This window comes from Dendropsophus ebraccatus, chromosome 14, assembly GCF_027789765.1.
Source record: "Dendropsophus ebraccatus isolate aDenEbr1 chromosome 14, aDenEbr1.pat, whole genome shotgun sequence".
Lineage (NCBI taxonomy): Eukaryota > Metazoa > Chordata > Amphibia > Anura > Hylidae > Dendropsophus > Dendropsophus ebraccatus.
Window position 1 is genome coordinate 48514347 of NC_091467.1, and position 24172 is coordinate 48538518.

A 24172-nucleotide genomic window follows, 5' to 3' on the forward strand; every position below is an offset into this window, starting at 1 on the left:
GAGCGGTGACGTGTTAGGTCAGTGCTCGCTTCCCCTTTGTTTCCCACTCGTTGTCTGTTTTACTACACGCACAGACAGTGAGCAGGGGAACCGCGGGCAGATGCAGGACGGGCAGCCCGAACAATCCCTAGATTGTTCTTTGTAGACAGCAGCGTTATCATGATCTGGATTTCTCAACCAGTTTGAAGACCACAATCAGCCAATATCATGGATTATTACAACAAATCATTATCAGACGGAACGGACAGGAATCGTCAGAGTACGGCCAATAATCCTTTGGTGTAATAGGACCCTTTGCTGTACAGGGAACAGGACTGGTGTGAGGGGTCTGTATACAGGGGAAGAGGACTTGTGTGTGTGGGGTCTGTATACAGGGGGAGGACTGGTGTGCGGGGTCTGTATACAGGAAACAGGACTGGTGTGTGTGGGGTCTGTATACAGGGGGAAAGGACTGGTGTGTGTGGGGTCTGTATACAGGGGGAGGACTGGTGTGTGGGGGGGGTCTGCATACAGGGAGAGAGGACTGGTGTGTGGGGGGGGTCTGTATACAGGGGGAGAAGACTGGTGTGTGTGGGGGGGGGGGGGTCTGTATACAGGGGGAGAGGACTGGTGTGTGTGGGGGGGGTCTGTATACAGGGGGATATAGAGACCTCACACACACCAGTCCTCTCCTCTGTATACAGACCCCACACACCAGTCCACCCCCCCTGTATACAGACCCCACACACAACAGTCCTCTGCTCCTGTATACAGACCCCACACACCAGTCCTCTCCCATGTATACAGACCCCACACACCAGTCATCTCCCCCTGTACAGACCCCACACACCAGTCCTCTCCCCCTGTATACAGACCCCACACACCAGTCCTCTCCCCCTGTATACAGACCCTACACACCAGTCCTCTCCCCCTGTATACAGACCCCACACACCAGTCCTCTCCCCCTGTATACAGACCCCACACACCAGTCCTCTCCCCCTGTATACAGACCCCCCACACACCAGTCCTCTCCCCTGTATACAGACCCCACACACCAGTCCTCCCCCTATATACAGAACCCCCACACACACCCGTCCTCTCCCCCTGTATACAGACCCCACACACCAGTCCTCTCCCCCTGTATACAGACCCCACACACCAGTCCTCTCCCCCTGTATACAGACCACACACACCAGTCCTCTCCCATGTATACAGACCCCACACACCAGTCATCTCCCCCTGTACAGACCCCACACACCAGTCCTCTCCCCCTGTATACAGACCCCACACACAACAGTCCTCTGCTCCTGTATACAGACCCCACACACCAGTCCTCTCCCATGTATACAGACCCCACACACCAGTCATCTCCCCCTGTACAGACCCCACACACCAGTCCTCTCCCCCTGTATACAGACCCCACACACCAGTCCTCTCCTCCTGTATACAGACCCCACACACCAGTCCTCTCCCCCTGTATACAGACCCTACACACCAGTCCTCTCCCCCTGTATACAGACCCCACACACCAGTCCTCTCCCCCTGTATACAGACCCCACACACCAGTCCTCTCCCCCTGTATACAGACCCCCCACACACCAGTCCTCTCCCCTGTATACAGACCCCACACACCAGTCCTCTCCCCCTGTATACAGACCCCATACACCAGTCCTCTCCCCCTGTATTCCCCCATGTTACTGTGCTTCCTTCCCTCTGTTTCTGCACAGTGAATGGGTAGATGCTAGAATGTATCCTCTCCTTTTGAATGGTGCAGCAGCTCACTGCTTCCTACTTCCGGTGGAGGCCCCGCCCCTCCTGCTGACATCCTACCTGAAAGGAGAGGATACACTCGCATCTACCAATATGGCCGCTGTTTCCTCAGCCTCCTCAGTGCCCCTTGCCCCTCTTCCTGCAGGAAAGCCAGCCCACCTCCCAGGTCGCTCCTCCCCATCATCATGTGACACCACACGGCGTTCTTCATCATCCACAGCCAGTTCCTGGACACCAGACCGTTTGGCCATCTAAGGCTGAGGAGTCGCCTCCTCACACTCCTCCTCCGGTACAGGTAAGTCCAGGCTTCTCCCCCAGCACTATGAGCTGATAGTAAAGGTTCTCCATGACAAACACCTCACAGAGAGACTCTGGCCGCCATAGCACAGCACAAGACACCGCTAACGTGCTGCTCCGGTGCTGAATGAAGCGTCTTCCCCATTCCAGCTGCATATAACTGTTACTGAGGGCGATCTGTATGACGTCACTGGCTCAGCAACACCAATCAGCTTCTCCTGTAAGAAAATTGTATAGTGATCCCTATACTGTCCTGCAGGGGGCACATGTGGGATATTGTATAGTGATCCCTATACTGTCCTGCAGGGGGCACATGTGGGATATTCTATAGTGATCCCTATACTGTCCTGCAGGGGGCACATATGGAGGGATCCCTATACTGTCCTGCAGGGGGCACATATGGAGGGATCCCTATACTGTCCTGCAGGGGGCACATATGGGATGTTGTACGGGGATCCCTATACTGTCCTGCAGGGGGCACATATGGGATGTTGTACAGGGATCCCTATACTGTCCTGCAGGGGGCACATATGGGATATTGTATAGTGATCCCTATACTGTCCTGCAGGGGGCACATATGGGATGTTCTACAGGGATCCCTATACTGTCCTGCAGGGGGCACATATGGAGGGATCCCTATACTGTCCTGCAGGGGGCACATGTGGGATGTTGTACAGGGATCCCTATACTGTCCTGCAGGGGGCACATATGGGATGTTGTACAGGGATCCCTATACTGTCCTGCAGGGGGCACATATGGGATATTGTATAGTGATCCCTATACTGTCCTGCAGGGGGCACATATGGGATGTTCTATAGTGACCCCTATACTGTCCTGCAGGGGGCACATATGGGATGTTCTACAGGGATCCCTATACTGTCCTGCAGGGGGCACATATGGGATGTTGTACAGGGATCCCTATACTGTCCTGCAGGGGGCACATATGGGATGTTGTACAGGGATCCCTATACTGTCCTGCAGGGGGCACATATGGGATGTTGTATAGTGATCCCTATACTGTCCTCTCTGTTATGCAATGTGTGTCCTGCAGGGGGCACTTTATCATTCACTGCATGTTGTAGGTCTATACCGCTCCAGTACTTGTATTCTGTCTCATTCTCAGTGTCCTGCAGGGGGCGCACTATGGGCCAGCGCTGCACAGTGCGGGACGAGCTCATGCTTCTCTGCTAGATTTGTTATTGTTATTCACCTAGTGTCCTGTAGGGGGCGCATTGATGTCGTGATGTAAATTTGCATCTGCCGGAGAGCCATAGGTTGTGGTCACTAGTAGGACTGTTTGCAGTTATGTTTTCACAGCTCCCATGCAAACTAATGTGACTACAAATAAACAATGTGCAGCCTAACACCCCCTCCCCCTTCCTTGCAAGGCATAGCTGTGTATACAAAGCGGTAGGAGGGTTTCTAGTCAAGTTGGTTTGTCTCTTCTTTCAGAACAAATTGGTTGCGGTGTTTTCTGCATAATAATAAAGCTTTGTAGTGTTGTGATTGTGGGGAATGGATTGTGATCAGCCTGGGGCCGAGCTTGGCGTCTGGGGTCTATACGCCCCCGGGTATTGTGACAAAAACAAAAGGGAAAGGAAAGCACACAAAAAAAGCAGAACATTTTAGACCCTCTTAAACAATGTGTGAACGTAGCCTTGGGATGAATTCACACGCAGCAGATTTGTAGCCGTCCTATCTATTTGAAATACTTGTTTTTTTTTTTTTTTTTATGCAAAACTTTTTACAACAAATCTGCCATGAGTGAACATGCCTTCAGGCTGGCTTCTCGTGACCACAAGAGTACGGCCATGTGTAGCAGTAATGCTGCATATTAGGGTGCCTTCACACACACCCGATCCGCTGCGGATCCAGTGTCAGTGCATCCCTATGAGAATACATACTCGCAGCAGGATTGACAGTGGCTACAGCGGGGCAGCGCACTGATTGGCTCAGCTAGACCGGCTGCCGAGAACCCCTGAAGCAAGCCGGAGGGGGAGGAGGTGATGTATGCTCCGACTGCTGGGGGTTAAAGGGGTTATCCAGCGCTACAAAAACATGGCCACTTTTCCCTATTGTTGGATCCAGTTCAGGTGCGGTTTGCAATTAAGCTCCATTTACTTCAATGGAACTGAGTTTCAAAGCCCCACCCAAACTGGAGACAACAGTAGGGGGAAAGTGGCCATGTTCTTGTAGCGCTGGATAACCCCTTTAAAAAAACATGTTTGCTTTCTTACAGAAACAGCACTACTATTGTTCTTAGTTTGTGTGGTAATGCAGCTCAGTTCCTTGAAATTAAATCCAACGGTTGTCAAACTGCACGCAACGTGAGGACAAGAGTGGAAGCGGCCATGTGTTGTTTTTTTTTTTTTTAAAGTCTGTATAAGGTCTTTAAAGGGGTACATCAGAGGGGAAAACGTTTTCAAATCAGCTGCTGTCAGGTCTGTGACTTCTATTTTTGAAATCTCAAATCTTCCAGTACTTATCAGCTGCTGCATGTCCTACAGGGAGTGGTGTTTTCTTCCCATCCTAATATGGTGCTCTCCACTGCCAACTCTGTCAGTGACTGGAACTTCCCAGAGCAGGAGAGGTTTTCTTTAGGGATTTGCAACTGTCTGTCACAAACAGAGGTGGCAGACCGGATGGAATTTGCCACTTTCTGCAGGACATACATCAACTGATAAGTACTGAAAGGCTTGAGATTTTAAAAAAGAAGTTACTTATAAACCTATGTACCCCTTTAACTGTCCCCTATGTGTGTAACATTTGACCCTTGCAGAATTTGCTGGGGATCCTCAGTGTTTCCACAGCAGAATATAAAGGTGACGGGGTATTCTTGACCAATGCATAATGCTAGTGCTGAAATTCTCTGTTCTGCTTTTTTTTTTCTTCTGTCCTTAAACAGCTGAGTAAGGTTACTTGCCAAAATGGGAGGGGCTGTGAGCGCCGGCGAGGACAACGACGACCTGATCGACAACCTAAAGGAGGCTCAGTACATCCGCTCCGAGGAGGTGGAGCAGGCCTTCCGTGCTATTGACCGTGCAGATTACTACCTAGATGAATATAAAGGGATTGCATATAAAGACTTGGCCTGGAAGCATGGAAATATCCATCTGTCTGCCCCCTGTATATACTCTGAGGTCATGGAGGCGCTGGAGTTACATCCAGGCCTGTCCTTCCTCAACCTGGGCAGCGGCACCGGATATCTCAGCACCATGGTGGGACTCATCTTGGGTGAGTGACGCCAGCATTGCGGTTATAGGTTTAATGAGGTTTTCATGATCTGTTTGCTGTCGGTGAATGGAAACAATGTTCTAGCCGAAAGCTTATAGATGTAAACCAGTGCACTGCTGTGGGTTTGTTTCAATGTGTTAGTGCAAGTCAGAGCTATCCGATATGGGTCCAGGATAATTGTCAAAATAGAGGGAATTAAAGGAATCCATTATAAGCTTAGTGGAATTTGTTTTTATTTACTTACAGCAAACACACAGTACCTAACCCGTGTTTCTCCTGCTGTGGCAGAACTACAGCTCCCAGCATGTCTGGCAACAGTCACCTTCTCAGGGCATTGTGGGTGCTTTAGTATTGCTACTGTACAAGAGTCAGCTTGGGGACACTGAGAATGTAGGCAGTTTTCCTATCTTAGGCTATGTTCACTCACCCGTAGTGCAGTCCGCGGCCGTGGCCCGCGCTACAAATGTGCATCTGTAGTGCTCCATGCTTCATGGAGCACTATGTTCACACTTCATTACCCTAGCAATCCTTGCCGCAAAAAAAAGGTCCACATTACAACATGTCCCTTTTTTTGCGGCACGGATTGCGGCGTGTGAACAGGGCCATTGAATAACATTGGTTTCAATTGCGGACAGAACAATGGACGTGTAAATTTAGCCTCAAAGCGACTCTGTACCCACAATCCGACCCCCCCCCCCCCCCCCCCCCCCCAAAAAAACCAATTGTTCCTTAAAAAAAAAAAAAAAAAAAAAAGAAAAACTTTTACACTGGCAGCCCTGTGCCCAATGACCATGGCCTAGAGTGTCTGTGCATTAGACTGGCACAACCTCTCTGTCCCTCCTCCCCGCCCTCCTCATCATTAGGAATGCTCCAGGCAGATTGTCTCCCATTCCTCACCTGTGTGCAATGTTCAGACAGGAGAAAATGTTCCAGTGGCATTCCTAATGATGAGGCGGGTGGGGAGGAGGGACAGCAAGGTTGTGCCAGCCTAATGCATACACAATCTATGCCCTGACCATTGGGCACAGGGCTGCAAGTTTAAAAGTTTTATTTTTTTTAGGACAATAACTGCATCACTTGCCGAACGGACCCCAAGCCAGATCTTGGATTAAAGTGGTTTGGGGGGCAGAATTCGAAGCGGAGTCCACAGCTAATTTCACACGGATTTCGCTTGAAATTCCGCACCTATTCCTCAGTGTGAAGATACCTTTACTATGTAAATTAGGTGATTTGGCGCACTCAGGGTGGTACTGTGATCCTCAATGCACTGATCAGGCCCCAACCCCTCATGAATATTTACATGGCTCTCATCACTACATAGCGCCACCTCTTAATACATGAGGAGGTGTGGGAGGATCAGGGCACTGTCATAGAGACACATCAAAAGTTTTTATCAGTCAGGGTCGGAGCAGGGACATGCTCATCATCTTCTCTCCTAACTGTTTAACGTGACTGAGACTGCTGCATAATGTAAATCTATAGGGCTGTTTCACTTACATAGAGTGGGGAGAGAGACGCACAACACACTGTCTCTCCCTTATTGGTCAGATCTGAACACTTGGACCCCAACTGATCGGAAGAATGAGACCCCATGTTTACATCCTGACTGATAAATCCTTTTGAAATGTCCTTCTCCCTCAGCCCCTATTATATGGAATTTCTTACATATGTTTTATTTAGAACTGGTCTGATGCCCCTTTTATACAAGGTGTTACCTCCCCCGTATGGCTGGTGCTTGCTTTAAGCTTTATCTCTGTCATCAGGACCTTTTGGAGTGAACCACGGAGTTGAGCTTCACCCAGACGTCATTGAATACGCAAAGCAAAAGTTGGATCAGTTTGTTCGCACAAGCGACTACTTCGACAAGTAAGACTGCTGTCTGGGGCTTCGAGGGGTTCTGGGATGGGACAGGTTGTACTGGATATAGATATGCTACCAATATCTGTATAAAGTGGAAATAACACTCTTACTTGTAGCTGAATGACAACCTCTGTGGGAGCCTCAAAGGGGCCATTTTAGTTACCACCCAGCTTTCCTAGAAGCAGAAGTAAAGCTTTTTTTTTTATTTTTTTCTTTAATATTTTGTCTTTGTTGATATTCACATTCTTGTCTCTTCATATGATCTTTTTTTGTTTTCCCCTCAAGGTTTGACTTTTGTGAGCCAAACTTTGTGGCTGGGAACTGTCTGGAAATCTCTCTGGAATCCTCGGCTTATGATCGTGTGTACTGTGGAGCCGGAGTACAGAAAGAACATGAGGAATATATGAAGAACCTGCTGAAAGTTGGAGGGATCCTCGTGATGCCCCTTGAAGAGAAGGTACCCCCATAGAACTTATGTCATTTGACAGGTTAATGTAAATTCTGCACTGGTTAAAGGGTTTTTTTTCCAGTGAGCTGTGGATAGGGAAAAAGTGTCTGACTGAGAGGGACGGGTTGGACTAGTGAACCATGGTCAACTGCAGCCCTCACTAGGGGAAGATTATAACATACAGTTTATACTCTGAATGTAGGCTTTAAGAGGAGAAACTGAGACAACAGCTATGAAGATATAATAATAATAAAAAAAAAAAAAAAAATCAAAGAATTTTGCACCTATGAAACCATATAGATGTGTATATGAGATTCAGTAGATGCCTCTTGCAGTTGTGTCAGTTTATGCAGGAAGTGGGGAAATTGCATTGCATACACTGACAGCACATAGTGGGTGTCATGTACACACTTGCTAGCACGGGACGTGGATGCCACTGCAAGGGGTTAATCTATTTCCACTTACTCAATCTTGCCCTCACCTTCCCTTCAGGTGGCAAATTGACCATAACTCGCACCTCAACACACATGCTGCCACCACCCTTCAAATTAAGTGTGAAAGGACACTGTCAACCTACAACACCACTCACCGGGTTAACACACAACATCCAAAGGCTCTGGATTCTTAGAGCATACAAGGACCAAACTTATTAAAGTTTTAATAGACAAAAGGTCCAGTGCTTACAAGAATAAAGGTAAAATAACATTACATACATACATACATACATACATGCAATAAGAGTATAAAATAAAAGGGAGAAATAAGCAGAAACTATCTAAGACTTAAATAGTCGTTGCCCTCTCAGGGGGTAGGGGAAATCATGGATCGCAGCTCAGTCAGACTGACCCCCTCCACTGCCACCCGGTTTTGCTGTTACCGCCATATTTTATACCATCTAAATTCAGCTTAGATTTCAGAGCTGCCCATCAGGTGATTAGGATAATGAGTTGTCCCTGATTGGCTGATAAGGTGATGATAGGGAAGGACCAGGGACACCTCATTGCATATGTCCTGTAATTGAACCATTGTCCTATGGTTGGGGGTTTTGTGCTTGAGTGGGTCTATCCATTCTTTGAAGTAGATAAGAACTCCAGGTTTCCTGAGACCCTTAATAAACCAGGCCTAGTGTTTCCTGACCAGAGACCCTCAATAAACTGCCCAGAGTTTATGATGTGTGGACAAGCTAAGGTATAGCGGGTGGAATACACATGACAGTCTGTAGTGTAAAACACTTTCATAACCACATATAATATAACTGTACACACAATAGGGACAGGGCCGTCAATATTCCTCAGTGGGGAAGGACAATTCCCATCATGCTTAGCAAAACTTTGGGTGGAGGGTCAAAGGTTTCCCATCCCTGCTATAGAGAATATTTATTGATGGGGGTTTATGACCTTGGTTTATAAGGATTGATGTCTAAGAAAAATTTTCTCCCCTTTTCTGTCAGCTTACAAAGATAACCCGCACAGGCCCAACAACCTGGGAAACAAGGAAAATCCTGGCTGTATCATTCGCTCCTCTAGTGCAACCAAGTAAAACAGAGAATGGAAAAAGACACCCGCTCCACCTGCGTAAGTGCAATGGCATGGTGATTTCTTGCATAAAGGGAAGAAAAGTGTTTTCACTTCTGTAGAGGTAGTGCAGCCACATAGTTCATGGCTAAGCTGCAAATTAAAGAGGTTGTACAACATTTTTTTTCTTATGTGAAATCTGTCCCTTTCCCTCAGTTGTTTTCTCTAACCACCTCTGTGTCCCAGGGCATCATCCTCTGTCGCTGCTTTTTTGCTTCCAGGGCACTGGGGTCAGCAGTGACATCATGGCTCTAGCCCCACCTACTCTACTCATAGGCAGGAAATGTCTGTCTTCCTACAGGTGTCTTTAAGCAGCATGTGGCTCAGTGTCTGCCAATTATTTATTATTAACCCCTTAGTGACCGCTATGCTGCCTTTTCACGGCGGCCACTAATGGGCTTTATTCCGATGCGTACGCCTTTTAACGGCGGGCGCATCGGAATAAATTACCGGCCGGCGGCGGCTGTAGGACGGGTGATCAGCGGTCAGTGTGACCGCTGACACCCTCCTGTAACTGCCCGGAGCGGAGGATTCTCCGCTCTGGGCAGTTTAACCCGTTTAAATGCCGCTGTCAAACCATGACAGTGGCATCTAACTGGTCCCGGTGATTACGTGATTGCGATGTCCCGCGGCGCCGTCCGGTCCTCCAATGTCTCCATGGTGATCCCGGGGTCCTAATGAAGGTCCCCGGGGTCACCATGGAGATGCCTGATGCTGACAGGGGTGGCCGTGGCTATTGCCTGTCAGCATGAGGTATGATACAATACATTGCAGTACATCAGGTACTGCAATGTATTGTATCAGTGATCTAAGTATTTTACACTATTGTACAGTAATGTACACTAGTGTAAAAGTAAAAAAAAGTGAAAAAAAAATGTGCACCAAACACAACACAGCCCCCCCCAATAATAAAGATGCATTACATTCCCCATACCCAATAAAACGTGACATAAAAGTGATCAAAAACACAAATCCTATACATATTTGGTATCGTTGCGTCTGTAACGACCCAATCTATAAAACTATATCAATAATTATATCGCACGACACACGCTGTAAAAAAATAAAATAAAATACAGCTATTCTGGTACTGTTTTTTATCAATCCACTTTAGAAAATGTCATAAAAGAGATCAAAAAGTCATATACATATAAAACTTGGTATCAATAGAAACTACAGATCTTCCTGCAAAAAATAAGCCCAAAACCAGCTCTGTCGCGCAAAAGATGAGAACGCTATGGATCTTGCAATGCGGCGACAGTTTTTGTGGGTTTTTGCTAGGAAGATAGTTTCTATTGCGGTAATAGTTAAAAAAAACCTACACAAATGTGGTATCGCCGTAACCGTAGTGACCCAGAGAATACATGTATTATGTTATTAGTGACCGCCGATACGGATTTTTACCGCGATCACTAATGGGCTCTATACTAATGGGCTCTATACTGCTGCCATCAGCTCTTTATGGCGATGGTGCAGAATAGTGCAGCGGTGCCAGTAATGTCCGCAGCCCCCTCCTCTCCGCTATCGGAGGTAGCTGAGGGGTTGGGGCAGAGTGTGGGGGCAGTCCCGGCAAGTCCCCTCACCGGCGATCGCCGTTATTATCAGTATAACGGCAGCCACCAGTAACAGACATTGCCAGCGCAGCTGAACGCTTTCATCTCTTCTCACCGTGAATCCACAGTGAGAGGAGATGAGAACATGTCCCCTCCATCCCCAGAATTAACCCTAGTGACCTGGTCACTGACCCTCCCCTCCCAGGGCGGCCATCTGATCCAAGATGGCCGCCGCCATCACTGTGAACAGACTCTGTTCACAGTGATGGATTCCTAAAAATGATCAAAGCTTCATTCTCTCCACCACCGGAGGTGGTGAGCATGGGGCAATGATCGGTGACCACCTGGTGTGGTCCCAGTACAAGTGATCAGCGGTATATACTATATACCACTGATCGCTTGTTCCAAATGGTGCCGGCACTTTTTTACGCCTGCCACCAAAGTCAAGTGCCCTGGATTACTTGTAACCAGCCCGGATTGCCCGTCACCACCCCAGATTGCCCGTGAACACCCCCAGATAGCCAGTAAACACTCCAAGATTGCCCATCACCACCCCAGATTGGCACGGACTGCTCGTAACCACCCCAGATTGCCCATAACCCCACCAGATTGTCTGTTACCTCCCCAGATAACCAGTAAACACCCACATATTGCCTGTAACTAAAATGACACTCCTTCCCTTCTGAGCCCCGCTGTGTGCCCATTCAGTGGTTTATGCCCACATAAAAAATTAAATTTACGGTCTAGTTTTGAATACTTTCCTCCAACCTGGCGCTCAGAAACTTTTTCAGAAAAATCATGCACTGAAAATGCTTGGCGCTCCCTTCCTTCTGAGGCCTGCTGTGTGCCCACACAGTGGTTTATGCCCACATATGGGGTATAGTTCTACTCAGGAGAACCTGGGTTACATATATTGGGGTGAGTTTTCTCCCCTGTTCCTAGTGAAATTGAGAAATTTCAAACTAAACAAACATGTTATTGGAAAAATTCTATTTTTTTTTCATTTTTACTGTCTTCTTTTGAATACTTTCCTCTAATACCTGTGGGGTCAAAATGGTCACCACACCCCAAGATGTATTCTTTGAGGGGTGCACTTTCCTAAATGGGGTGACTTTTGGGGGGGTTTATTCTGCTGGCACTACAGGGGCTCTGCAAACGCACCTGGCGCTCAGAAACTTCTTCAGCAAAATCTGAACTGGAAATGCTAATTGGCGCTCCTTCCCTTCTGAGCCCCACTGTGTGCCCATACAGTGGTTTACGCCCACATATGGGGTACCATTTTACTCAGGAGAACCTGCGTTACAAAATTTGGGGTGCATTTTCTCTCATGTTTATTATGAAAATGAGATACTTTAATCTTAACAAATATATTATTGGAAAATTTCTATTTTCCATTTTTTCCAGCCTAATTGTGAATACTTTCCTCCAGCCCCTGTAGGGTTAAAATGCTCATTATAACCCTAGATTAATTCTTTAAGGTGTCTAGTTTCCAAAATGGGGTCACTTATGGGGGTTTCCAGTATACAAGCCTCCTAAATCAACTCAAAAAAAGAACTGGTCCCTAAAAAAATCAGTTTTGGAAATTTCATAAAAATTTGATAATTTGCTGATACATTTCTAAGCCCAGTAACACCCTAAAACAGTGAAATATGTTTACGAAAGGAAGCCAGAATAAAGAGGACATATTCATAATGTGACTTACTAACTAATTTTTGTCATGTGCCTTTTTTCTAATTTTTCATTATATTTTGATGTTTTTCACAAAAAACACACAAGGACAGTGACCAAATTTTGCCACTAACCGAAAGTACCATATGTTAAGAAAAAACAATCTCCGAATCGCTAGCATACGTTAAAGCATCACTGAGCTATAAGCGCATAAAGTGAGACAGGTGAGATTTTAAAAAATGAGCCTGGTCATTAAGGCCTAAACAGGCTTGGTCCCTAAGGGGTTAAATAAACTTTTTTTTTTTTTTTTTTTTTTTTTTAATCTTTGATCTGATGTAGGACTGCAAACCCCAGCACACATGTACATGTTAGGAGGTGTAGTCCTGGATTACATATACACTACAGTAGCCATCCTACAGGTGGTGGTGGAGTTTCAATAAGCCAGGATTGTTTTACAAGTTTACTTCAGCAAGAAATAGATAGAATGGTGACTGACATGAGGTGAAGTCTCCTCTCTCCTCTCCATATCACACAGCAGCAGCACTGCCCTAACACTGTACATCTTTACAGTACAATAGTAACAGCAGCTACATGCAGCGGTTTTCCCAGGACCCTAACACTACAAAGCAACATGGCTAACCTCTATGCCCCCCACAACACAGCTATCTGCTCCTGGTCTCCTCCTCCATGTCATGCTGTCTTTACTGCTGCAGTTTCTTCTGGGCTCAGATGTTAGTTAGATGTTAGGGGTGTGGCTAAATCAATGTGATGCATAACTCCACCCACCTGATGACTCACTGGCAGGAACAGGAAACAGAAAGGGAACGTGACATCACAGGAAGTAAAGGAAACACAGGCAGAGTGATCATGTGACTGAGCCTGAGAACACAATAAGCACTCCAAATAAAAAATAGAAGTATATATAGAATATACAGCATCCACAGAGTTCAATACAATGCTAGTTTATTGAAAAATCCCAGACAACCCCTTTAAGGATATTCTCACTTTGCTCTACCTGGTGTAACTTTTTTTTTATTCTTCTTTTTTTTTTTTGCTGTTCACATACAGCTAGTATGTTTTAATTTTGGTTAGTACTTAGACAGTGTTTTGGTCATTATTTGTAACCCTTGACCAAGTGAATCTTCGTGTTTGCACTTTTTTTTTTTCTCTCCCCCCATATTTAAAAGGCCATACCACTTGCATTTTGCATTTCTCCTACAGACCCTTATGAGGTCTTGTTTTTTGCGACACCAGTTTTACATTGCAACAACATACTTAACCCCTTAGTGACCGCCGATACGGCTTTCTACGGCGGTCACTAATGGGCCTTATTCTGCTGCCATCAGCTTTTTACGGCGATGGCAGAGAATAAGGCTGCGGGGCCGGGACGGCCCCCACCCCATCCCCCCGGCTACCGGAGGTAGCTGAGGGGTTGGGGCAGTGTGTGAGGTCCGTCCCGGCCCCCCCCCCTTACCGACGATCGCCGCTATTAACGTTATAGCGGCGACCGTCGGTAAATGAGAGTACCGGTGCCGCCGCCACCTTTCATCTCCCCCCGCCGTGAATCTACGGCGGGGGGAGATGAAATAAGTATCCCCCAGACCTCAGATCAGCCCCCCTAGTGCCCCGATAACTAACCCCCCTCCCCCGGCGGCCATCATTTACAAGATGGCCGCCGCTATCGCTGTGAACCGACTAACGTCGGTTCACAGCGATTAAAAGGTTAAAATGAATGAAAGCCCCATGCTCTCCGCCACCGGAGGTAGCGGAGAGAATGGGGCAGTCATCGGGGACCCCCCTGTGGGGTCCCGGTACAAGCGATCAGCGGTATATACTATATACCGCTGATCGCTTGTGCCATGTGCTCCAGGCACTTTTTATCCCCTGTCACCATGAATGATTGGTGACAGGGGATAAAAAGTGATGTCCCCCCACCCCCCAAGTCGCCCCCCACCCCCCCTGTCACCCCCGTCCCCCAGTCACCCCCCCCTTCCCCATATACTCACCGGATCGACGGAGCTCCTTCCTCCTCGACGTCCTGGCTGGTTATGAAGTGCGCATGCGCTTCACAACCAGCCAACTCTGAAAATTTAAAGTGACAGAGACCAATTTGGTCTCTGTCACTAAACTATGATTACTGAGATAGAAAATATCACAGTAATCATAGTAATACAGTGAAAATGAATATTTAAAGTACAAAAAGTGACAAACATACAAAAAAATAAAACACACACTTTTTATTATAGTAATAATTGCAGTTTACTCCCAAATTACCCCTAACCCCTCCCCAGATTACCCGTAACCACCGCACGTTGCCCGTAACCACCGCACGTTGCCCGTAACCACCGCACGTTGCCCGTAACCACCGCACGTTGCCCGTAACCACCGCACGTTGCCCGTAACCACCGCACGTTGCCCGTAACCACCGCACGTTGCCCGTAACCACCGCACGTTGCCCGTAACCACCGCACGTTGCCCGTAACCACCGCACGTTGCCAGTGACCCCCTCCAGATTGCCCGTAACCACCCCAAATTACATGTACCCACCCCAGATTACCTATAAGCACTTCAGTTTATCAGTAACAATCCCAGATTGTCTGTAACCCTTCCAGGTTGCACATAACCCCTCCAGGTTCCCCGTAATCATGCCAGATTACTTGTAACCCCCCCAGATTGCACGTAACCACTGCGCGTTGCCTCTGACCACGCCACGATGCCTCTGACCACGCCACGATGCCTCTGACCACGCCACGATGCCTCTGACCACGCCACGATGCCTCTGACCACCGCACGTCGCCTCTGACCACCGCACGTCGCCTCTGACCACCGCACGTCGCCTCTGACCACCGCACGTCGCCTCTGACCACCGCACGTCGCCTCTGACCACCGCACGTCGCCTCTGACCACCGCACCTTGCCTCTGACCACCGCACCTTGCCTCTGACCACCCCAAATTGCCAATGACCCCCTCCAGATTACCAGATTGCCAATGCCCATGTCAGATTACAGGTACCCACCCCAGATTGCCTATAAGAACTTCAGTTTATCCGTAACCACCCCACATTGCCCGTAACCACCCCACGTTGCCCGTAACCACCCCAGATTGTCAGTAAGCACTGCAGGTTGCGCGTAACCACCCCACGTTGCCCGTATCCACCTCAGATTGTCTGTGAGCACTGCAGGTTGCCCGTAACCAGCCAACGTTGCCTGTAACCACCCCAGATTGTCTGTAAGCATTGCAGGTTGCCCGTAACCACCCCACGTTGCCCGTATCCACCCCAGATTGTCTGTAAGCACTGCAGGTTGCCCGTAACCACCCCACGTTTCCCGTAACCATCCCAGATTGTCTGTAAGCACAGCAGGTTGCCCGTTACCAGCCCACGTTGCCCGTTACCAGCCCACGTTGCCTGTAACCACCCCACGTTGCCTGTAACCACCCCACGTTGCCGTAACCACAGCAGGTTGCCCGTGACCACCACACGTTGCCCGTAACCACCCCGCGTTGCCTGTAACCACCCCACGTTGCCTGTAACCACAGCAGGTTGCCCGTGACCACCCCATGTTGTCCGTAACCACCCCAGATTACCTGTAACCACCTCAGGTTGCCCATAACCACCCCTGGTTGCCCGTAACCACCCCACATTACCTGTAATCTAATTTTTTTTATCTTATTTTAGTAACTGCGCTATTCTAATAACCATTACTAGCTGCGGTTTTGCTCCTGTAAATCGGCGCTCCTTCCCTTCTGAGCCCTGCTGTGTGCCCATACAGTGGTTTATGCCCACATATGGGGTACCGTTGTACTCAGGAGAACCTGCGTTACAGATTTTGGGGTACGTTTTCTCTCCTGTTCCTCGTCAAATTGAGAAATTTCAAACTAAACCAACATATTATTGGATAAATTCGAGTTTTTCATTTTTACTGGCCAATTTTGAATACTTTCCTCTAATACCTGTGGGGTAAAAATGGTCACCACACCCCAAGATGAATTCTTTGAGGTGTGCTCTTTCCAAGATGTGGTGACTTTTGGGGGGGTTCTATTCTGCTGACACTACAGGGGCTCAGCAAACGCACCTGGCGCTCAGAAACTTCTTCAGAAAAATCTGCACTGAAAATGCTAATTGGCGCTCCTTCCCTTCTGAGCCCGGCTGTGTGCCCATGCATTGGTTTATGCCCACATATGGGGTACCGTTCTACTCAGGAGAACCTGCTTTACATATATTGGGGTGACATTTCTCTCCTGTTCCTCGTGAAATTGAGAAATTTCAAACTAAAGGAACATATTATTGGAAAAATTCGAGTTTTTCATTTTTACTGTCTACTTTTGAATACTTTCCTCAAATACCTGTGGGGTCAAAATGCTCACCACACCCCAAAATAAATTCTATGAGGGGTGCACTTTCCAAAATGGAGTGACTTATGGCGAGATTTTACTCCGCTAGCACTACAGGGGCGCTGCAAACGCACCTGGCGCTCAGAAACTTCTTCAGCAAAATCTGCATTGAAAAAGCTAATTGGCGCTCCTTCCCTTTTGAGCCCTCCTGTGTGCCCATGCAGTGGTTTACGCCCACATATGGGGTACCATTGTACTCAGGAGAACCTGCGTTACAAATTTTGGGGTACTTTTTTCCTCTTGTTCCTCGTGAAATTGAGAAATTTCAAACTAAACGAACATATTATTGGAAGAATTCAAGTTTTTCATTTTTACTGTCTTCTTTTAAATACTTTCCTGTAATACCTGTGGGTTCAAAATGGTCACCACACACCAAGATGAATTCTTTGAGGGGTGTACTTTCCAAAATGGGGTGACTTATGGGGGGTTTTCTCTCTGCTGACACTACAGGGGCACTACAAACGCACCTGGCGCTCAGAAACTTCTTCAGCAAAATCTGCATTGGAAAAGCTAATTGGCGCTCCCTTCCTTCTGAGCCCGGCTGTGTGCCCATACAGTGGTTTACGCCCACATATGGGGTACTGTTGTACTCAAGAGAACCTGCATTACAAATTTTGGGGTGCTTTTTGTCTCATATTCCTTTTGAAAATGAGAAACTTTAATCTAAACGTATATATTATTGGAAAATTTAAATTTTCAATTTTTTTACTGCCTAATTGTGAATACTTTCCTCCAGCCCCTGTAGGGTTAAAATGCTCATTATACCCCTAGATTAATTCTTTAAGGTGTGTAGTTTCCAAAATGGGGTCACCTATGGGGGTTTTCAGGATACCAGACTTCTAAATCCATTTAAAAAAAGAACTGGTCCCTACAAAAATCAGTTTCACGAAAATGTGATAATTTGCTGATAAATTTCTAAGCCCCATAACACCCTAAAAAAGTAAAATATGTTTACCAAATTATGCCAGAATAAAGAAGACATATTGGTAATGTGACTTAGTAACTAATTTATGTGCTACGACTTTCTTTTTTTAGAAGCAGAGAATTTCAAAGTTCATAAAATGCAAATTTTTTAAATTTTTCATGATATTTTGATGTTTTTCACAAAAAACACACAAAGTAGTGACCAAATTTTGCCACTAACATAAAGTGCCATATGTCACGAAAAAACAATCTCAGAATCGCTAGCATACGTTAAAGCATCACTGAGCTATGAGAGCATAAAATGAGACAGGTCAGATTTTGAAAAATTAGCCTGGTCATTAAGGCCCAAACTAGCTGCAGCACAAAGGGGTTAATCAACATACATAATGTTTCCATAAAATGTACTGCATAAACAAAAAAGTAACACTTTGCGCTGTAAAATTTTTTTTTTTTTTTAATGTGTTTTATTTTACCATGGGGTGGGGGGGGGGCATTGGCTTGACACTGTTAGCCCTGTGGTGAACCTGTCACTATGTCTGTGCTCCGATTACGGTTTTATTTTACTTTTCTAAGCTAGAGGGCTTCAACACCCCCTTTCTCTCCCTACCCCCCTCATGTTCTCTTACACTCTGTTTCTATGCGGCGCAGTACAGAGAGGTACCCTCTGTCACCCTTTAGCGATGCCATGACGTACCTTTTAAATCATGAGTCCTTAAGAAGTTAAAGGGGTAACTTAAAACCACTGCTCTTCTTCTCTTCTGTGTCAATTGTATGTTCCTATTATTATTATTATTATTATTATTATTATTATTATTATTATTATTATTATTATTATTATTATATTATTTGTCCCCATAATTTATACATATTTTTTTCATCGGGCATTCCCTTTTTACCACAATGCAGTTAAAAGTGCAGAATGCTAGTTTTTCTGTATCATTTCCAGTTTTTTTTTTTTCCTTCAATAAAAATACTGACTGATACTCTGTGTGCCCTTACCTAACACTATAACAAAAGTGCCCCAGTATTGTTTTTTGATTTTTGTTCATTTTTAATAAAATTGCCTTAACATGCTAAAGCGCTCGACCCCATGGACTGTTTTAGTAATTTTACATTGCATTATGCAGCCTACCACTTAAAGGGATTCTCTTCAAGACAAAAGCAGGTACAAAGTTGTGATTATCATATGTGGGCGAAATCACAGTACCATGTGATGCCCAATAGCAGCACAATGTCGCTGCAACATTACACAGCTATTGGCATCACATGCGGCGGCGGTTTCACCTGTACGTGATAATTGCAGATTTGCACCTGCCCCTTTCCTTCTTCTTTCTGGGATAGTATACCTTGGAGACATGCTGAGGAGTGTAAGGGGAGCTCTGAGAAACAGAAGAAATGGTTTTCTGCCCCCTAGGCAATCCTTTTTAAAGAGTATCACTCATTTAGACAAACTATATAGTTTATATTAGTGGGGGTCTAGGTGTTGAGACTTTCACTGGAAATGCATTGAAGGGCATGGATATGCTGTGCCCCTTCATCTCCACCCTTAAAGAGTCACTGTTGTGTGTTTTTTTTTTTTTTTGCAGAAATCAATAGTACAGGCGATTTTAAGTAACTTTGTAATTGGGTTTATTAGCCAAATATGCCATTATCGGCATTTAAAAAGCCTTTTCCCAGGTCCCCCCTCCTCCTCTTTTCCATCCACTGCAAAAAATCAGGAAATTGTGACTTGTTGCATCAGACCTACCCAGTCTGGTCTAGGGAAAGGGGAGGGGGGAGGAGGGAGTTAGCCAAAAGCAGAAAGCAGATAACAGAGGATTACAGGCACAGAGCTGGGTGACAGAGTATTCAGAGCTCAGAGAGGTCAGTGCTGACTGTCAGAGGAGATAAAGGGTGAGGTATTTGTAGATTAACTCTTTGTCCTGTTTTGGTCTTTTATTTAGCTCTCTCCATAGAGAACAATGAAGACAGGGGGGAGAGCTTCAAACTGCTTTTTCATGATAAAAATGCATTTTTCAGCTAATAAACCTAGTTACAAAGTGTCTTAAAATCGCCTGGACTTTTTTTTTTTGCAGAAATCAAAAGTCCTGACAGTGACACTTTAACAGCTATAACAATCTGCACACGGCTACAATTAAAGTCTATGGGTCTCCCTGTTTACAGAAATGCCAGAAGTTCCATTATAATTTAGTATATTGTTTGTTATAGCTGTTTAGAGTAGAGATGTAGGCGCCAAGCATGTGCCACCTTCACTCTAGCAATAGAGGGGGGGGGGCGGGGTTATCTTGGCCCCTGAACCCCTACCAATACAAACTTCTAACATGCCAGAAGTTTGTCTCAATTGTAAGTACTCTAAGTTGTTAGTAGTCAGTATTTATTAACAATATGATGGGGACAGTGCTGTATTTCTACCACTAGAGGGCAGACCGACACCACAATTTGCAGGAGAGAAACCATATTTACCAGCATAACTATAATAAGCAAGGCTGTTATATACAGCTGCACTACATCCTGTTTATAAATAGCAGTGGTTCCTAAAGTATATATTTGGAATATTCTGATAGATTGGATTTCAAGTATAGCTTTGTTTTAAAGCATGATAACTTAAAGCAAATTTGTAATTTACTTTTTTTTTTTTTTTTTTATCACATCTACTGTTTTTAGATTTTGAAAGTTATTACGACAGTGATGCTTTAAGATTTACCCAGCCATATAGAATCTGCCATACTGGAAACATTATATACCTGTATTACTGATATATATTCTGAAATTAATCCTGTTTTTCCCCCCTTAGCTCTTCCAAATGTGCGCACGTTGCAAGACCTGTCTCGCATCGCCATCAGGAGATGTATAAAAAAGGCCATCAAACAGGAGGCCTCCAGCAGGGGAAGGGTAAGGGTCCTAAAACACCCACTCTGCCTGAAGCGTAGACGACTGCACCGACGCCGTCTGGAGACTGTGGTCTTCCTGGACAAAGAAGTATTTGCCAGCCGTATCCCCAACCCCTTTGACGACAACAACAACTGCGACGACGTGGAGGAAGATCCCAGAGAGGAAGATGAACAAGTGGTTAATGACACCAAGCCAGAGCCTCCTGTTAACTATCTCCGTGAGAAGATCCTGAGCCTGCCACTTCCAGATCCTCTTAAGTACTATCTGCTCTACTACCGGGAGAAATAATCCCCAGGAGAATATGGTAGTCTTTGGAGTGTGCCATTTTCCCTATAAACTAACTGGCCTATGGGAAAGATGGCTGGTATGGCTGATCTCTTTGCCTTTTCTGACTATTGTTTCTCCAGCTCTGTGGCCAATAATTTTGTATTGCTCAATCAACCAAGAGTCCAAAAGGTCGTCTGTTTCTTCCATTCGGATTTGACTTCTCTAGAAGAACCTTTGGCGCTTCATCCAGCAAAGTGGCCCTTTAAACACGTGGTCCACTGACGTACCTGCCGCTTAGACTCTCATTAGTGACTTATAGGCAGCATTGATTATTGAGCTACTAGACTATGGATTCTTCAAGTTACTACTAAAAGACTTCCTGTGCAGGGAAATCCACCTTGTATTGCATTCTGCATTGGTGGAGCCCTTGACTGATACATAGGCTGCAGTAATAAGGCATCCCTTTTAGTCATATTGCACCCTTTTTTTGGATTTAAAAAAAAAAAAAAAAAACTTGAACAGAAATAAGAAACTTGTAATTTAAGGTAAGCATGATGGAAATTTTTGGTTCTAGCTTTACAGGGCTGTCTCAATGTAAACTATGCATCGTTTTGCATGTGAGATCTTGCTCTATACTGGACCTACATGTAAGGACAGGCATATATCCATCCCTGGATATGCCTACAGCTTCCATGTTTTTACCTCTGTCTATCTTCTGATAATGCTGGATAGACCAAGCTACCATAAAGGCAGCATATATGCCCTATTCAATGCCATGTTGAACCCTTGGTGTCTATAACTGTTTTGTATCTCCACCTGGAGCTGTGAACCTTGACCTGGGGCTCTCCAGCTGATGCAAAGCGACAACTCAGCTACAGCTGTCAGGACATGGTGGGAGTTTTAAATCAGCCACAGGCTGGGGGACTCTGTAATAAAGTGATGGGCTTTGGTTGTCAGGGCATGCTGAGAGTTGTAGTTTGGCAGCTGTTGGAGAGCCACAAGTTGGGGCTTGGATTGGAGTAATACTAGTGGTTGAAGGGTTATTCAGGATTAGACAATCGCTCCCCTTTAAGAACGACACCACCCCTGTGTTCAGGATGTGTGTGGTAACACAGTTCCAATACGAAACAAACTGAAGACCAGAGTGGCACTGTTCCTAGTAGAAAGCGGCTGTTTTTCTAATCCTGGATTCTTTTAGGCTATGTTCCCACACAGTATTTTTGATCAGTATTTAGCAACCAAAACCAGGAATGGATTGAAAACGCAGGACGGCTATGTTGACACGTTGTTGAAATTTAGTGGATGGCTGCTATAACAGGTTTTATCAACAACGTCTGTTGTTTTAAAATAGCTGCAATTATTTGCCATTAAATGACGGCCATCTACTCAATTTCAACAGTGTGTGAACAAAGTCTTTTCAATCCTCTCCTGGTTTTGGTTGCAAAATACTGACCAAAATACTGTGTAAGAACATAGCCTTAAACTGATCTTAAACCAAGTTAAATGTGCAAATGTCCGATCTCATCCGGAGTCTCCTGTATGTCTGTATTTGCAAAAAGAAAAAAAATAATAATAATATTGAACAAGGAAAATGCAGCAAATGAAACTAAATCGCACATTGTTGACAGATCAGTGCTGCCTGCTGTACCTAGATGTAACCATAAGATGGAGCCAAAGTGCATGGCTTAATAGAGTGGACTGTACAATGCAGCCTGTTATGCATCAAGGCAGAGCAGTAAAGTTAGTTTCTATGGTTTGAATGACTCTGGATACTATGAGAGATGGCACGGTTCAGGGCTATATGTCTGGCAGAGGCTTTGTGAGGAGGATATCTATAATTTGTGCACAGGAAATCATGTAATACGTGGCATTGGGTAGAAGGGACCTGATAAGCATCTAGAAGTGGAGAAGACTTTGCTCATGTTTGCACTTTAAGCCAAACCCTTGTATAAAATAAAGATTTTATGAGAAGAATAAACTCTACATAAGCCAAACCTTTGGCATCTTGGGAGCCATGTTTAAAAAAAGAGAAGAAACGAGAAATCATGGAATTGCTGATGGAACAACTTCAGTGACTTTTGACACTAGTATTATATTGTACTCATTCTCATTGGTTGGTATGGCTACAATATCACTTTCCAGTATATACGGCCCGAACTGTGGACTCCTGTGGTGAACCACACATCCTTTCAGTAATGGCGGGCAGTGGAGAAGAGCAGCGTGTGACGTCAGGGTGGGTTTTGGATCTCCCATCTTCTGCTTTGCTCTTTGGGCTGAGTTATTTCCATGATTTTTTCCTCTCACTGTATCTGTTACTGTATAAGTGCTGTTGGTAAAGGATGTTACTTCAGTGCATCCTTATGTATTGTGTTAAGATGGATTTATTTTTCTGTCTGTATATTTATGTAGTCTTTAATAATAAATGTTTTCATAAGTTTGTCTGCTTGTGTCTATTTTTAATATCTCGGGCAGCTTAAAGTGTGCGTGAGTTTTTTTGCTTGGGTTGCAGTGAAAAGCGTTGTCCAACACTTATATGCGCTAGGAAAATAATTTAGGCTGCATTCCCATGTCGTGTATATACGGCCCATAGGCAGCCTGTATGCAACAGCCTGAGCTGTCTGAACTCTGAAATCCTAGTTCACGATGCAGTGAGCTCCAAAACAGTTATAGCCATGTCAGTATAATAGCACACAGCTTTATCAGTACAGTAGCGCACAACTTTAGCTGTTTCAGAGCTCACGGCATGCGGATGATGTCAGCGCGCCGCCGACGTGAAACGCAAGACGCCGGGTCACATGGATGGAAGGCAGACCTCTCAATCACGCCCCTCTGGGCGTGATTACAGCTATTACAGATGCCCAGGACCTGTGACTGATTCTGCCCACCTTGACTAATTCCGCCCACCGTGACTACTTGCCAGAAATTTACATACAGCGCGGGACTTCTTCAAAGTAAGATAACTGACTGATGGAGCGGGGCACGGAGGTTACAGGGGGATGTTTGGGAAACGTGCTGGGTGATGTGCCAGCACGTTTCCTTATCTTAAAATGGATTTTTGGCGTGATTGGTTCCCTTTAATTGACAGGTACACTTTGAATCATCCATATCCAAAGATGCAGGATAATGAAAACTGCTTATTGAAAAAAAACATGCCTGCTCTCTTTCTAAACTCAAAGGTTTGAGTATCTTATAATAAAGGCCAATCCTAAGGATAGATTATCACTTTCTGCCTTGCTGACTTTGCTTATAGCACTGAGTCCTGTAAGTCAACCAGTCCAGGTAGGGTATAAGGAAGTATGCATGCTATGGCTCAG

At 45.6% G+C, this 24172-nt stretch overlaps 1 protein-coding gene and 1 long non-coding RNA gene across 2 annotated transcripts in view; one reads left to right on the forward strand and one right to left on the reverse strand.

Moving 5' to 3' along the window:
- LOC138773116 (uncharacterized) overlaps window positions 1-24172 on the reverse strand; it is a 201354-nt gene that overhangs the window by 111962 nt on the left and 65220 nt on the right. The window lies entirely within an intron of this gene.
- On the forward strand, window positions 1796-23296 carry PCMTD2 (protein-L-isoaspartate (D-aspartate) O-methyltransferase domain containing 2). Its single transcript, XM_069954093.1, has 6 exons — window positions 1796-2044; window positions 4952-5280; window positions 7044-7146; window positions 7426-7597; window positions 9039-9162; window positions 20494-23296. The coding sequence occupies exons 2-6, from the start codon at window positions 4974-4976 to the stop codon at window positions 20877-20879; spliced, it is 1092 nt and encodes a 363-aa protein (XP_069810194.1). The 5' UTR covers window positions 1796-2044; window positions 4952-4973; the 3' UTR covers window positions 20880-23296.

What these genes read in the sequence shown, in the direction of transcription:
- PCMTD2 (XM_069954093.1), top strand. Translation starts at nt 4,974, where the DNA reads ATGGGAGGGGCTGTGAGCGCCGGCGAGGACAACGACGACCTGATCGAC. An exon ending in CATGGTGGGACTCATCTTGG is followed by an intron (nt 5,281 to 7,043) that starts GTGAGTGACGCC and finishes CTCTGTCATCAG; the next exon opens with GACCTTTTGGAGTGAACCAC. An exon ending in TGATGCCCCTTGAAGAGAAG is followed by an intron (nt 7,598 to 9,038) that starts GTACCCCCATAG and finishes CTTTTCTGTCAG; the next exon opens with CTTACAAAGATAACCCGCAC.